Source organism: Blastocystis sp. subtype 4 (assembly GCF_000743755.1).
Source record: "Blastocystis sp. subtype 4 strain WR1 chromosome Unknown seqid_0026, whole genome shotgun sequence".
Classification (NCBI taxonomy): domain Eukaryota; class Bigyra; order Opalinata; family Blastocystidae; genus Blastocystis; species Blastocystis sp. subtype 4.
The window spans coordinates 25,287-41,303 of NW_014569521.1; the positions used below are offsets into that span (position 1 = coordinate 25,287).

Here is a 16,017-nt window from a genome sequence, read left to right on the forward strand (position 1 = left end):
GCGATTTCGATCGCTCCACTAACACATCAACATACTGCTGAAATCGTTGGACTCGAACAATTAGATCTTTTCTTCTTTGTTTAATTGTACTATCCCCATAGGATAATACTCCATCTAGTGAGAGGATTAAACGAGTACATCGTTCTCCCAACATTCCGCAATGATAGATATATGTGGAATAAAGTAATCGGGTTGAATAAACATAATCCAAATGTCTGTACAAAGAGAGGAGTTTGGTTATAACTGCTTTCTGGAGTAATTCATATCTCTGATCATCATTATTTCAAAGAAGAAGTACTTGTTCTAATAGTTCCTCATATTCTGTCATCAACGAAATAAAGTGACTTTCACTCTCATTAATTGTGAGAATGGATTGTAGTCGATCTTCTTCCGACATTTCGCTTACAATGCAAAACAGCTAGACTTAAGCCCAAATGAGGTACCCAAAATGCAATGCCCAAATAGGGTACCCTATTTGGGCATTGCATTTTGGAGCATCTATTGTCTAGCTTTCAGTAAGATGCTGAGAGCACTCATATGAACTTTTATTCATTCTTTCTTTCACATGAATTACAATTCTGCAAATCAAAGTAGTGAGTCGATTAACGAATCGATAGAATCATGTTGTTATTGTGGCTGTTCGGATCCCAATCTTATTATCCAGTGTCGTGTCTGCAAACGCTGGTTTTGTAATGGTCTTGTTCCTAATGGAGGATCACACTCCTACTTGCATATGATCTTTGCAAAGCATTGGTCATTCATTACCCACAGAAAATCAAAATTCGATGGGTGCGCTATCCGTTGTTCGAAATGCAAGAGTACGAATGCCTGTGATCTTAGATCACCAACTGCGAAACCTACTTCATTAAAGAATCTCCTATGTATGTCAAACTGTCTGGCAACTCAGGCACTGAGTGATCCAAATATTGATGCCAATTGGCATACGATCATCTCTCAGAAACAATTTGTTAGTTCGTTATTCTCCGTAGAATGTCCTCCGGGACTCAACCATGTTGAATTATCTATGCCTTTGATTCAACAATATGAGGTTCTCTGCCGCACCTATAGTCATGTGGATATTACCAAAGTAACTGTCAAGCCGGCAACTCCGTTACGAGAAGTACCTAGCTCCTTTAACGATACTGCTGATTATTTCAGTGTTTATGAACCCTTGGTGAAACTAGAAGATTCGGAACAGCGTCAATCTCAGAATACAGATGGTGATAAGCATAGGAAAGTGGAGTTTTTCTATGACGATAAGAAGCATAGTGGTGGAAAGAGTGGTGCCATTGTGTGTGAGTTTGAAGTCTACCAGGATCTCTATAGTCGTCCGATTCAGATTGGAGATAAACTATCATTGATATGGTGTCGATCCCAAGATGAATGGGACGATGATATTACTGTTAACAAAAATAAGCATCAAGGTTCGAATATCAAAGTTTATGGAGAACTGGATGCAGATGATCTACATCTAATGGCTGATGATCATGAAGAGTCATTCAATGCTGATTATGATACTAATGGAGATATGTCTCGTCAAGATAGAATTGAGTATATTGGTAGTGTGGATAAGTGTGAAGTGGTTAACGAGAGTACAAAGTTATATAAGGTTTCAATGGTTGTTGAAACGTCTCATGTTCCTGCAAAGGTCACGAAGTATAGTGATGGATATTATGATATCCGTTTGAAAGAATTGGGTTCGGTTGTAGAACGTCGTCTCAATGCTATGAAACGAATGGATGATGAAGATAGTATGAATCAGGATATTTGGGAAGTGATTATGGGGGTTAAGACGAAGATGAATAGGAAGGACTTCTATGTTCCTGAAACAGAGCTAGCTGGTCAGTGGAATGCACCTCGTTTGCGAGCATTGAATGAGTCTCAACGTCTTGCTGTTACTATTGTTCTTCAATCTCGTTTTACTATAATTCAAGGTCCTCCTGGTACTGGAAAGACAAGTAACAATGTTGAGAAGGGTTAATTGTAGGCACTGCAGCAGCTATCGTCTATCAACTCGTAAGACGCACTAGAAACATGGTTTATGATGTTCCCATTGCACAGAAAGATCTTTATGGCAAGCCACAAGCATGCAAAATAGCCAAACTATCTCTACCTGGTCCAATTCTTGTTTGTGTTCCATCGAACATCGCAGCAGATGAGATTTGTGAACGTATTCACAAGACTGGTGTAAAGGTTGTACGAGTAATGGCTTCTTCGAAGCAACAAAACCCTTCACCTGTGAAGGAGTTGTGTTGTCATGTCCTGGCAATGGAGAAAATCATGGCTGAGGATAAGGAGAAGGCTGAGAAGATCCAGCTAGCCGTCCGTCGTTCGGTACCCAAATGGATGGTATGTCACAAATAGGATAAACTGTCTTTGCGTGAGTCCAAAAAATGTATGCACGAATTGATTCAAGCAGAACAAACTATTGCTAGAAACGCTGAAGTTGTTGTTAGTACCTGTGATACATCAGGCAATGTGGTCTTACGAGATTTACGTTTTAAAACGATCCTTATTGATGAGGCTTCACAAGCTGTAGAACCTGAAACTATGGTTCCAATTGTTCACGGAGCTGAACGAGTGATTATTGTGGGTGACCATCGTCAGTTGGACCCTGTCGTTCTGAGCAGACGTTGTCGTAATCATGGATATATGAAAACGCTTATGGATCGCTTGATCGATCTTGATTTCTCTCCTGTGATCCTGGATACACAGTATCGTATGCATCCTGTATTAGCTGAGTTCTCCAATCATCACTACTATATGGATGTTCTTAAGAACGGAGTGACGGAGAGTCAGCGACCTATTCTCCAGACACTTCCATATCCGAATAGGGCTAAGCCGTTGTTCTTCTGGGATGTGGAGGGAAGAGAGTCTGTTAGCTCGAAAGGTGTTTCATTCCAGAACTTAGCAGAGGGTCTAGCTGTTATACAGCTTATCCAGTTGCTAGTTGCTCGTAAGATTAAGAAAAGTGATATCGGTGTAATCACATCCTATGCTGGACAAAAGCAACTCATTATTAATCTGCTGGTAAAGTCAAATCTAAAAGAAGTAGAAGCTGCAACTGTGAATACCTTCCAAGGACGTGAAAAAGACTACATCATCTTCAGTTGTGTGAGGTCCAACCCCAGCCATAATGTGGGATTCTTGAGTAATCCCAGAAGACTGAATGTGGCTATTACAAGAGCTCGTTTTGGTCTCTTTGTGATTGGAAACAGACAAATGATGATTAAAGATGATTTAAAAGCTTATATGGATTATCATGTCGATCTCAATACTGTTATTAAGAACTTGTAACTTGTTTGTTCTGCAGATCATATACCACTATCACGGGAATTAGTTTCTAATTTGAAATCACAGAATAAATGGTTTTCAAGAAAGGAGAACATCGATCCATTGAGAAGAGAGGTGTCCTTCGATATACTGAAGAGGAGGAGAATCTGATCGTATCTCTACTCCAAGGTTCACTGAACGAGTTGGGTTTTTTTGATAAGGAAGAAACATCAACAGAAGGACGTATGACGAAGTATCAGGTTGATTCTTGTGATTTCTGTCAGGTGTAGGATGCATTTACACGCATCTACAATGAATTTTGCGAGAAAACTAGTCGGACTATGAAAAGATCCTATCTTTCTTTTAAGAAGAAGGTAAGTGGATTCTTTGATATAGTTTATGTATGGTTGTTTTGTTCTTATGAATGTAGGACCTAATGCACATACCACAGGATCGGAGTGTGTATCGTGTGTATCAAACAACCTATGATATGTTAAAGAAGATTGCAGATCAGAATCCGGTCTTCAATGTTATTGTTCTTCTGTTTTATGAGTTTTAGGAGGGACCTGTTCGTTCGTTTGGTGTATTGAATTGGAGAGGACGAATGGATGATGGTAAAACCCCTGCGCTTCGTCACCGATTATCGAGATCATCTAAATATGTAACTGGGAAGCGACAACGAGGAGAAGGGAAAGTTCGAGATTTGGGATTATTGTCCACACATTCGAACTTGAATTCACCAGGAAAGTCTCCTGTCCAAAAAGAAATAAATCATACACCGGAATCTGGACTGATCGAGTTGAATAGTCCTCAGCTGTTAAAGAACAGTTCTTCTCGGCCATTACTTGATGCCCCTCAACCACTGGTAGATAGGAAACAGCCACTGACCAATGGCTCCTCTCAACCCCTATTAGACGAGTCCTCACATACTCTCTTGACAAATACTGCTCACTCCATATTAGCACCTCCTTCAAGTCAACTCCTCGGTCAGTCAACTCCTTTCGAGTCATTGCATTCTCATCAACAACCTAACGCAATGCAACTCCCCACTACACATGTACCAGAAAAGAGTCCATCTACAAGTCTACCTAAAGTGTTCCAAGGGCCATCTACTCATATTTCTACCTATACAGAACCAACAAAACAACAAATCGAAGAACCAAAACGTACGGATCGTCAATCGAGAAACACGTCTTTGGAGTCTGTTTATACTGATTATACGGCACCAATTGTATTTCGGGACTGTAATATTACGATCGATGCTATCTACAATGATCGAGGCGGATTCGATGCTCCGTATTTCCCGACTATTCGTAATGTATCTCCAATTCAACATCAAAGTGAAAGTGAGTTCAGATACATCATGAATGAATTGGATCAAATTTTGAATCTGATGAAAACATCAAAGCGGTTTCAAAAGCTAAATGTAGAGCAGAATACAGTAAGTGTATAATAACCGATGTTTATGACAAACAAGTCGCAGCTAATATACTTTCAGAAAAAGACTATTGGGTATTACGCTGATTATAGAGCAATGTACAAACTGATTTCCAGGTACGTTCCTTCGTATATTTCAATGCATCATCATTGAGTGAACCATCGTCAAATGTCTGTTCTTTTAATTCTTTCCAAATGGCCTGAGCAATTTCCTTTATATGAAGGTTCGGACAGCTTTGACGATAGTCATTAAAACGTTTTAGAATGAAACGCTTTTCATTAGGGTGGAAAGGATGGCGATCCCGAGAACGCTTTACACACTTGGAACCTCTAAAAACGACAGAACGTTGCTGATGCTCATTCTCATAAGTACTCACTGCGACTTCAGGCAGTCTATCACTATAAACGAGCTCGACTCGAGCACAACCCTGAGGTAAATGAATACTAATGACAGATTCTCCAGAAGCGTTTTCCTTTAATTGTACAGTGGCATAAGAACTCTTTCGTAATTCACCATTTGCGATGGCTTCAGGGGTAGTGTAGTTAACAACACAGACGCTGCCATCCGCATAACAGGTAGTAGTACATTTCTTTACAGAACTCTGATAAGTAGGTGCATTGTCCTCTGGAGCTTCGCTAGAATAGTCTTCTGTTACAGATTTACTATCAGAGGAACAAGGAACTAACAATTAGGATCAATATAAGAGAAGTCACCAGAAAACCATTCTCCATGTCCGCCTTCTATAACACTTAACGATGATCCTCGAACAGAAAGGTAGTCATCATTATAATCCATTCTTAACATATTTTGTTAACTCTACTTTCTGTTCACTGAATAGAGTTATTCAATATGGGTGGTAATTAAGCTGACAGTTTGACCGAAATAGGGTACTATGAATCAAAATCATGTGACCATAATTATTTTCAAATAACAAAATGCGTCCATAGTGTGTAATGAATTGATGAATCTTCATTCTATCTATGTTTGAAGGACTTAATTGAAATACTCTATTAACTCCAAGAGTTAATTTGATGATTCTCGATTTATGATGGATTCCTTTCTTTCGAAATAATCGTTGCCAAATACATATACGACCAAATGTGTTTAGAAAACAATAAGAATAATGAGTATTCTAGTTTACAGAAAGATACTTAAGTTGGGGTCCAGTTTTCTAACGAGAGAGAACTTGGATACTCATATCCGCTTTTCACTTCTTCACTAATGCCCATTATCTATGAGATGTGTTTTTAGAAGCTGATACAAATTGTGACTGAACGTTATGAATACAGCTAGAATTCCCACCTTTGACAGCAAAACAACAGAAATGTGATTCTAGTTTCTTTCAACTCTAATCGAAAGTATGGAACTCAAAATAGATAGAGAGGCAATATCAACGATAAAGACCATAATCACTAGAAACTGTTAGACTACTGACACAACAATTATCAAACAACAATTGATACTATTTCCGTAATCATCAATGCAAAAGCTCAGATAAGGAAACACCAATCATGAGGATCAGACTCAAACTAATGCCACAAACATCTTATTGATTCAGTAGTTAATTAATTATCTAGGAAGAGAGTATCTCGTACAATCGTAGTCTTTGCGACAGACGATTCTTTTCTTCCACCAATTGATTATATACTACCGTTCACATCGTTCTTACATGGATTCGGTTTTAGACTAACAATAATCTCTTTCATTTCTTGGGTGTCATGTATGTTGGCATTGTTGAAGAGGCAGATGGCCCTGTGTTTGGTTGAAGAGCATTCATCAATCGTAGGTTCGACAGCGTAAACTTGATGCTTTCACACGAAAGATATGTAAAGGATTTGGACGTGACAACATTGCAGCATTCACGATTTTTCTTGTTGTTGCTGAAGCTTTAGTGATTTGGCGTATGATTCGTTATTTTACGTTTTCAAGTAGTATTTTATCCATATACCATTGTTGGAATATTTCTGCGTCTCTTGACGATACTCGATTTGTATGTCCTTGTGAAATGCATTTGGGGTTGGAGCTCCTATAGCGGTGAAATGTAGTTGATCCTGGTATTCTTCCACCTCTTCCTGCCGTTACTGTAAGTGAAGGTCAACAAGTCATTGCATCCATCAGGTATCAGACAAATTCAGGTATTATAACAGTCAATTGGTGTCCTACTTGTCATTTTTATCGGTATTTTTGGAGTATTTGTTATATTCTAGACCTGTGGCTTCTCATCATTGCCATTCTTGTGATCATTGTGTAGCTGACTTTGATCATCATTGTCCGTACACTTTATTATTGATTTTGTGATATAGATGGATAAATAACTGTGTGGGACAACGGAACATGAAGTATTTCTTCTGGTTTCTATTTCTTACGTATTGTATCGGTCTATTTCTAACAAATAGAGGAATTGGAACATTTTGTTGCATGATTCAATATGTCTTTATGAGTTATCATCGATATTTGCTTCTTGACTTTGCCCTACTCTATTCAAATCACTTTCCGAAACTAGATATTATTCTCTTAGTATGTATTGGTTTTTTTCTTTTAGCATTACCAACCATGTCGTTTTATCGACGATTTGGACTATTTTTGATTATTATATGTATGACTCTCTTACTCATAATCCATTGTTTTGTTGTTTCACGATCTCTCGGAGTTGTTGTAATCATATCCTTCATTACCTTTACTTGGTTATTCCTTTATTTAGCTTCTATTATTAGGTATTGCTAATGCAGGGGTTGGATGTTGGATGGTATTTCTTCATTTGTATTTACATTTAGTTTGGTTTCTTCTCGCATTATGTTCTTCTTTTCCAAGTCAATATGACACAAAAGGAGTATATTAAGGAAGGAAATCGAATTACCAAACCTGTCAAAATATCCCTCTCCAAATCCATACGAAGAATCATTTCTATAATGTTGACACAACCTCGAGCACCTATTGAACCTGCTAAGCCTCCCTATAGTCCATTTTGTTATTTACCTCCTGGAGAATATCTAGGTGCAAAATCATATGTTTTCTACAAACAAATGTAATGAAAAAGACTCCCTAAAACTATCGTTTTCGGCGAATATTGATATGTCTTCCTGGTTTCCCTAGACTCAACACACAACCATTCGTCTTACCTGCATTAAATCCTCCAGCCATATTACCTGAATTAAAACCTACTCCAGGCATATTCACCTGTGGAGGTTTCATTTGACCATTATTTCCTGGATGATAGGGTTTCCTAGTGGGATTATTAGAAAATGGATCTGTTGATCCCTTCACGTTAGGAGGATTTGAATTCATTCCTCCCTTCCCAAAAGGCTGAGCATTTGCTAAACCGAAAAATGGAGAAGCTCCAGCGGTATTCTTCTGACCACCGAGAAAGGACGAGCTGGAGGTTTCATTCTTTCCAAAACCGAATGTGTTAGTTTGGGAGTAGTTACTCTGTGCGCTGACAGGAGGAGTCGTGTTTCCTAAGGAGAATGGAGATGTTGAAGTGCCGTTCTTAGTTCCCAGAGAGGATAAATTGTTTTGAGAAAAAGAGAATGGATCATTCGTACCACTAACAGCTCCAGAGGTGAAGGGAGATGGGTTCGGAGTGGAAGGATTATTTGATCCAAAGAATAGTGGTTTTGAAGTTGAATCATTCTTTGTAGGGACATTATCAGGAGTAGAAGTAAGAGGAATACCGAATGCAGGTGGAGTATCCTTCTTCACATCTGTTGCTGGAGTGTCTTCCTTCTTCGCTCCAAAAGAGAACATGGGGGCAGCAGGAGTATCCTTCTTCGTATCTATTGCTGGAGTGTCATCTTTCTTAGTTCCGAAGGAGAACATGGGAGTAGTAGGAGTATCCTTCTTCGTATCAGTTGTATCATTCTTTGCTCCGAAAGAGAACACAGGAAGAGAAGTGTCCTTCTTCGCATCCGATGATGTACCATCCTTCTTCACTCCAAAGGAAAACATGGGAGCAGCAGGAGCATCCTTCTTAGCATCTGCTGTTGGAGTGTCATCTTTCTTAGTTCCAAAAGAGAACATGGGAGTAGTAGGAGTATCCTTCTTCACATCTGTTGTTGGTGTATCATCCTTCTTCGCTCCGAACGAGAACGTAGGAACAGCAGAAGTATCATTCTTCGTTCCGAACGAGAATACAGGAGGAGAGGAAGTGTCCTTCTTCGTATTAGATGATGTGTCATCTTTCTTAGTTCCGAAGGAGAACATGGGAGCAGCAGGAGCATCCTTCTTCGTATCTGCTGATGCGTCATCCTTCTTCGCTCCGAAGGAGAACATGGGGGCAGCAGGAGTATCCTTCTTCACATCAGTTGTATCATTCTTTGCTCCAAAAGAGAACATGGGAGCAGTAGGAGTATCCTTCTTCGTATCTATTGCTGGAGTGTCATCTTTCTTAGTTCCGAAGGAGAACATGGGGGCAGCAGGAGTATCCTTCTTCACATCAGTTGTATCATTCTTTGCTCCGAAAGAGAACATGGGGGCAGCAGGAGCATCCTTCTTAGCATCTGCTGTTGGAGTGTCATCTTTCTTAGTTCCAAAAGAGAACATGGGGGCAGTAGGAGTATCCTTCTTCACATCTGTTGTTGGTGTATCATCCTTCTTCGCTCCGAATGAAAACGTAGGAACAGCAGAAGTATCATTCTTCGTTCCGAACGAGAATACAGGAGGAGAGGAAGTGTCCTTCTTCGCATCCGATGATGTATCATCCTTCTTCACTCCAAAGGAAAACTTAGAAGCAGGAGCAGTATCATCCTTCATATTCATTGTTGGTGTTTCACCTTTCTTCGTTTTTCCAGTCAATGAAGAGAGTTCAATAGAAGGTTGCTTTGAATCCGCCTCAGGACTATCCTTCTTCAGTTCAAAGGAGATCTTACGAACAGAAGAAGGATCCTTCGCAGAACTAACAGAGAAGGAAGATATATTCGAAGGACCTGGCTTTTCAACCTTTTTCTCCTTCTTCTCCTCTTTGAGAATCATTGAAAATACTCTCCTCTTGCCTCCGCGCTTCAATTCTTCATTCAATCGTCTTACTGGTCCTTCTCGATGTACTCCAACAGAACCCTCTCGAACTCTCACAGGTGACTGACAAGGAGGAAGGTTAAGCTTCGTAGAAGGAGCCTTCAACCGCACCAGACTAGTTCGTGGGTTTGGCAAATTAACAGGAGTTGAAAGAAGCGAAGGAGATGATACTGGGAATACAGCTGAAGGCACAGTCTCTTTCTCTACTATAGGAGATGGTAATCGATTCGGAAGCTTGTTAACCTTGGGCTTTTTTGATGGAAGACACTCAACAGGAGCTTCAGGAGGCTTCATCACTTCAGGAGGCACTTCAACACGGGTTGGTGGGATTCCAACTCCTCCTGTCACCAGCTGTTCACTAACCACCTCAGTATTTACACGGCGTTTCGTTTGAGGCTTAATACGCCCAAACGAGCCGAATTCGGCAGGTCGTAGTGACAGTCCGTGACGTACTTTCTCGAGGCGAGTCAACATATCACGAAGTTCTGTTTGTGTGTTCATGGAGGGTTCACCAAGATGGCGAAGAGGCTGGCTTTTCTGGAAGGAGAGAGGAACAGATACAGTTTCATGAACCGCGGGAATCTCAGCTGGTTGGGTCTCATTAGATGAAGGAAGGAGTCCAAGATCCTTTCTCACTAAATAATCATTCTATCCTTGTTCGTACCTTCTCGGAGACGTTTCATTATCTCAGTTTCCCGCGATTCTTCATTTACTTCTGTCCATGGGCGTTTTACTGTCGTAGGAGAGGCGAGAGCAGATATTATAGAATCTACTCGTTGTGGTGAGATCCGTTCAGGAACAGACTCCTCTGTACACAAAGGTGATATCATATGGAGTGTAGTTGGATGAACAGAGGGTTGAGAATTCAGATTTGAATCAGATTCATGGAGAGAAGCAAGAGACTGGATTGCACTATGAGAAGCCTCAGAATCTGACGATACTTCGAGAATATGTACCGAAGATGAATCTTCTTCCATCTCTTCTGATTCTTGTGAGTGATCTAAGTTCGGTCTTTCACTCTCAGAGGAATCTGTATTAGATTGGGCAGTTTCATTTGAATAGGATGATTGGTGTTCAGAGGATTGGAATGATTCATTGGGACTCACAGGTCCCGAAGCGATCTGATCAGAATCAATGTCATTAAGCTTTTCAATGGATGACTCTTCATTTGTTGACTGCTCTTCACTAGTTGATTCATGAGAAGATTCTTCATGAGCTGACACCTCACTAGTTGACTCACTTGCTGGAGGCTCTTCACTGGCTGCTTCACTGGGTGACTTTTCTTCACTAATTGGGTTTTCCTCACTAGCTGCTTCACTGACTGACTCGCCACTAGCTGGCTTTTCCTCACTGGTTGCTTCACTGGGTGACTTTTCTTCACTAACAGATTCATCACTCTTAACAACTTCATGTTTCTCCAACTCTTCTTCCTTCTTCATACCTCTCATAACCTCACGATCGATAGAATCCGTATCTTCCTCACTAAGAACAACCATTTCATCACTCTCACTCATCACTCTTTGACCACAAGCAGCTACGTCCCGTACAGTAACAACCTTCTCATCCTTCTCTTCACTTGTCTCTTCTTCATCTGCTACAAGCGAATCACAAGCACTAGTAAATACAGATTTGAGGTATGAAGATTGATCAGCTGAAACAATGGCTGTTTCATCAAGCAATGTAGTTTCAACAGCAGGTTTTTGCAAGGGAGAGAAAGGAAGAGTCTTCAGTTGTAGACCAGAAGGCTTCACAGGAGTCAGAATTTCTCCAGAAAGACTGCTGTCTGAATTTGAACCCAGATTCGTTGATTCTGTTCGACTCACTTCCATAGCCAAATCCAACATATTCAGCAGTTCCTTGGTCTCATTATCACTCAGATCGCTCCCTGCTTCTACGATCAGAGAATCATTTCGATCTGAAGGAGTAGAAGGAGCTGAATTCTCGGTCGGAACAGTAGAATTAGTTTCATGAACCCTCTGGGATACAGACGATGTCATAGTCGTAACTGGAGCCATTTCGACAGAAGCAGAAGTGAAAGCATATTCAGTACTACTCGGTTCCTCTAGACTAATGTCCTCTGAGCTTGAATAAGTCGATTTTGATACAAATCCTTTTTGTGTTGGAGAATTCATTCCGCATTCTGTGAATGAATAATTAGGCCTGCCAGATTTGCGACTTTCAGCAAGGAGATCCATTAGCTTAACATTTTGATCGTGAACATGCTGAATGAATGAAGATGTGCTGGATTGAGATTCTGAACATGAACTCGTCGCAAACAAAATTACCATCAGAATTATCTTCATTTGAATTACTTTCCGACTCACTATTAGTACCAGAGACCTCTCGAATCAAAGGATTGGAGAGATTTAATAATATTATATCATCTGAGGGAACATCTGATAGTAACTGCGTTCCTACATCCTGAGATGATCCACCCTCTTCCACTACAAATGATCTCCTCCCGCACAAAACAAACCATCTAGAGACATAGAACGGTTCATTGAATCCTCTTCATCTTCATATTCATCAATACTATCGTCCATTGACACAGGAATGGGAATTGGATAACTTCTAATAGTCACAATGAAGAATAAATACTCCATACGAATCAGTGATTTGTTTATTCTTCAACTTTAGGAAAGCATTGTCAATTAAGGCAAACAAGCTCTGACGATCCGTCTCCGTCCCGCTAACATCAATATGCATGAATTTAGCAAAATGGAGCATATCCTCTGTCGACAAACGCTCTAGAGGAATGCCATTAAAGGTAATATCAGTTTCCGTGATTATCATTATGCTCCAATAACTACAAGGATGAGAATAAACAAGTAGAATGAAACATACCGGAAACAAAACCGAAATGAATGAATACAGCAGAGAGTACTTTTGGGCCTATTTCTTCAATAATGTCCTTATTTTAGACGTAGTTGGCTCTAAGATTTGAACTCATATACTCCTAAATGACCGTTTTTATTTCTTTGTAGTAAGAAACAAGATAAGAATCAAAACCATAATAATAGTTGAAAAATGCATCTTCATACGACAACAATGCATAGTCAGATAAAGAACCAAGAGAAGCATGAGACAGGAGAAGGACTTTCTTGTTCTTGGTATTCCTCATTATTTCCGACGCTTCAGAAGTTAGGAACATACATAGCGGTTGAAGGTCCCAAGATGTCTACCTATCACTTGTTGATCTATTCATACCTTTAGCAAGACAGATAGTAACTGTTTCAAAATAGAAATCATAGCTGAAGAATCCTGAGTATCCATAAGAAGATGATACGCAACATAATCCATCTCATTCGAATTCATTAAGAATGACAAAATGGCATTCAAGTAAGAAATGGTCCAATAATATTGAGTACCAGTAGATAAATTGGAAAAGATACGAATTAAAGGAGTACAAGGATCTATCTCCAGTACATGTACTTCATTGAGATATGCTCGAATTGAATGAGAGTAAACTAACCAATCTCTTGTACTATCAGCACAATCGGCAAATATCTTGCCTGATTCAAGTATCCCTTCTTTCAAGCCTAATACACACAGTTTGCATCGTTCTCGGTCCTGATTATCATAATAATACTGACAGAGTCTCGACATCATGTGAGATGAAAGATGAGATAATAAATCTGGAATAACACAAATCGGAATGAAATCAGCAATTGATAGAATCACATTCAAAACAGCTTCGGTAACTTCGGAAAAGACAGAAAGCGATTGAATGAATGCACTACAGACTTCCTTCCATTCAAGTTCACTCATCTCTACACATTACTTCGTAACAAGAGAATCACGAGAATGAAGGGATTTCAAGACAGATATCAGGAGCTGAAATACATTCAATGAGTCATCACATCGAAATTGAGGAAGATTTTGGAATGCCACAAGTAGAGCCGATTTCTGACTCAATAACTCCTTGATATTCATCCAACGAACACTAAGAATTACAAGCCCTCAAAGATCCAACAAATTCGAAAACACAAGTCCAGAATTCGGAACATTTTTCTTCATCCAAGACAGGACTTGCTCAATCAGTTCCCATTGGTGTAGGCAGGCACATTGTGTCAGTAAATAACTAGCCAGTTCTCGGTAGTCACCTCGAGGTGTGTAACAGAGGGAGAGTGAATGAATGAGTGATGTAAGGAGAATAGGTGAAGAGTACTTAGAGAGTTGATTCCAGAACATACGAGGAATCGAAGTTTTTGGAAGTGAGAGAAGAGGATTCACTTTAGGAAGAGAGTCTGTGAAAACAGGTTCATATGATTGGGATTGTGATGTAAGAGACATGGATTGAAGGTGGAGGAAATGAGTTAAAATGGGAAGCAAAGTACTTAAAATAATGTTTAGATTCATTCTTACTTCCATTCATCAGGAGAGTGAAGTGTTTCTTTCTTATTCCATTTCTCATAAACTCTCTTCATACTCTCTTCATTCAGAGTTAGATCAAGGAGATGTTCTCTATTCTTCTGCTCGTTTGTTATCAAGATCTTCTGAATACGATCTTGAAGAGGTGAAGAAATGATAATTTCCCGTGGTAATGTGTTTAGTGCCCAATTGGATATTGTTGGAATGGATGACGACACTCCATTCAGACTTGTGTATGATGCTGTGTTACAGAGTAATGTGAGAAGACGAAGACGAAGTGATGAGTCTGCTTGAGGGAGCAATTGAGGCAACGTACTAAGTGCTACTAAGCGAAGTGAAGGTTGAGTTGATTGCTTGGCAAAGTAACAAGCCATCTGAAGGAGATCCATTCCCACCTCCTTATCCTGACTGAACAACCATGCATTCAGCATGAGACCACAGTGGAGTACTGTTGTTTCTCCTCCATCTGGCACTTGAATAGAACCAATATCTGTTGTATAAGCATGACATTTCACTCCACATTGCATAGATGAATCACTTCGTCGTGATCGAGATGATAAGGAATCGTTCACTTTGTCAAATATGACCAGGAAAGGACGAAGTATCAGTTGACTGAGTTTTGTCATTCTCTCCTCAGTTTTCAATGATAAGGCTAATGGAATCCTAGAAATACTCTGTAAGAATCGAGCACTTCCTGTTATGAGTGCCAGAAATAGTCCCGAATTCTGTTGTGATAAACCCTCATCCCATTTCTTCAAATAGACTTCAAGAATAGTTTCAATCATACTTGTATCGTTCTTTCCATCACAATTCAATCCAATATCACCAAGCAAAAACAAGCAGGTTAAGAAACACTCTGTCTTCATTATCTCACACTGCGTTAATAACCAACGAATTGCTTCTTTCTTCTCTTCCCACGGGAGTTTACCCACTTTCAGTAAGCATGCATACACAATACCAGCATTTGGAGAATGTGTAATATGGGGTCGTATGATTGATAAGAATGACTGGACAGAACACCCAGCAACCAAAGCCCGCTTCAGAAGAGAGCTTACACTTATCAGAATCATTTCAGTTAATTGGAACAAGTCGATAGAATAGAGAGAAGGGAGATTCAAGAGTGGAGGAACTGTGAGAAGACTCTGAATACAACTAGAATTGGATCAAACAATCAGACTTACCTCTCGTAATGTGCTGATAACGATGGACTGGAAGGATTAGGAGAATAACAACCTAGTGGAACCAAAATGTCCAGGATTGTGGAATAACTATTATAGATCTGATTTTCATCATTCCATAAACTCTTTGTTAAAATACACTTTTCTGGAACAGATGCAATGGAGTTCGTATCGATAGAAGACTGATTTCGTTCAATCGAACCTCCCTCTTCCAACAGGCAGATAAGCTGGATCACTCCAGTGAGTCGTTCCTCAGTAACCATCATTGCTTCCATTCGTTTCATGCAGAGACTGATCATAGCTTGTATGTCGGATGAATGAGTGATATCCATCAGAAGTGGTATCAACTGAGAAGAAGGAAGTGAAAGCAGTAATGAATACGCTTGAGAAGAGATAGGATCATGAGAGGAAGAAGTGAGATTCCAACATAACTGTACCATTTCCCGTGTACATCGAGTGAAAGGAAGAAACGCTTCAATCCATTGTAAAGACTCTTGTTCCTCTTCATTTGATGAAGGAGACTTTGGGATCATGGTCTTTAGAGGAATTGGATCCAGATATCCCAGTGACACAAATTCACAGAGACAGTCAATAAGAAGTGACCGACATAACTGAGATTCTGGTGATGATGGTTTGACTTCAAGATAGATTCGAATAAAGTGAGCAAGAAGAGGAAGTAATTCATCCAAATACTGCTTACCTTCTTCAGTAAGTCGTCTAAATGAAGTCAACAAAGCAATATGAACA

At 39.8% G+C, this 16,017-nt stretch overlaps 3 protein-coding genes across 3 annotated transcripts; 2 read left to right on the top strand and 1 right to left on the bottom strand.

The window, feature by feature from the left end:
* Positions 1-565: 565 nt before the first annotated feature.
* Positions 566-3,297, top strand: JH06_0496 (hypothetical protein; the record flags this gene model as incomplete). Its single annotated transcript, XM_014673842.1, has 3 exons — positions 566-1,958; positions 1,988-2,334; positions 2,365-3,297. The coding sequence occupies 3 exons, from the start codon at positions 566-568 to the stop codon at positions 3,295-3,297; spliced, it is 2,673 nt and encodes an 890-aa protein (XP_014529328.1).
* Positions 3,298-6,429: 3,132 nt separating this feature from the next.
* JH06_0497 (palmitoyltransferase) lies at positions 6,430-7,740 on the top strand (the record flags this gene model as incomplete). The annotated part of the gene is made up of 9 exons (XM_014673843.1): positions 6,430-6,465; positions 6,498-6,612; positions 6,644-6,727; positions 6,757-6,889; positions 6,919-6,984; positions 7,015-7,077; positions 7,108-7,366; positions 7,413-7,457; positions 7,486-7,740. The coding sequence occupies 9 exons, from the start codon at positions 6,430-6,432 to the stop codon at positions 7,738-7,740; spliced, it is 1,056 nt and encodes a 351-aa protein (XP_014529329.1).
* A 19-nt stretch (positions 7,741-7,759) lies between these two features.
* On the bottom strand, positions 7,760-12,514 carry JH06_0498 (hypothetical protein; the record flags this gene model as incomplete). Its single annotated transcript, XM_014673844.1, has 5 exons — positions 7,760-10,356; positions 10,386-11,975; positions 12,034-12,165; positions 12,198-12,292; positions 12,327-12,514. The coding sequence occupies 5 exons, from the start codon at positions 12,512-12,514 to the stop codon at positions 7,760-7,762; spliced, it is 4,602 nt and encodes a 1,533-aa protein (XP_014529330.1).
* Between the last annotated feature and the right edge of the window lie 3,503 nt (positions 12,515-16,017).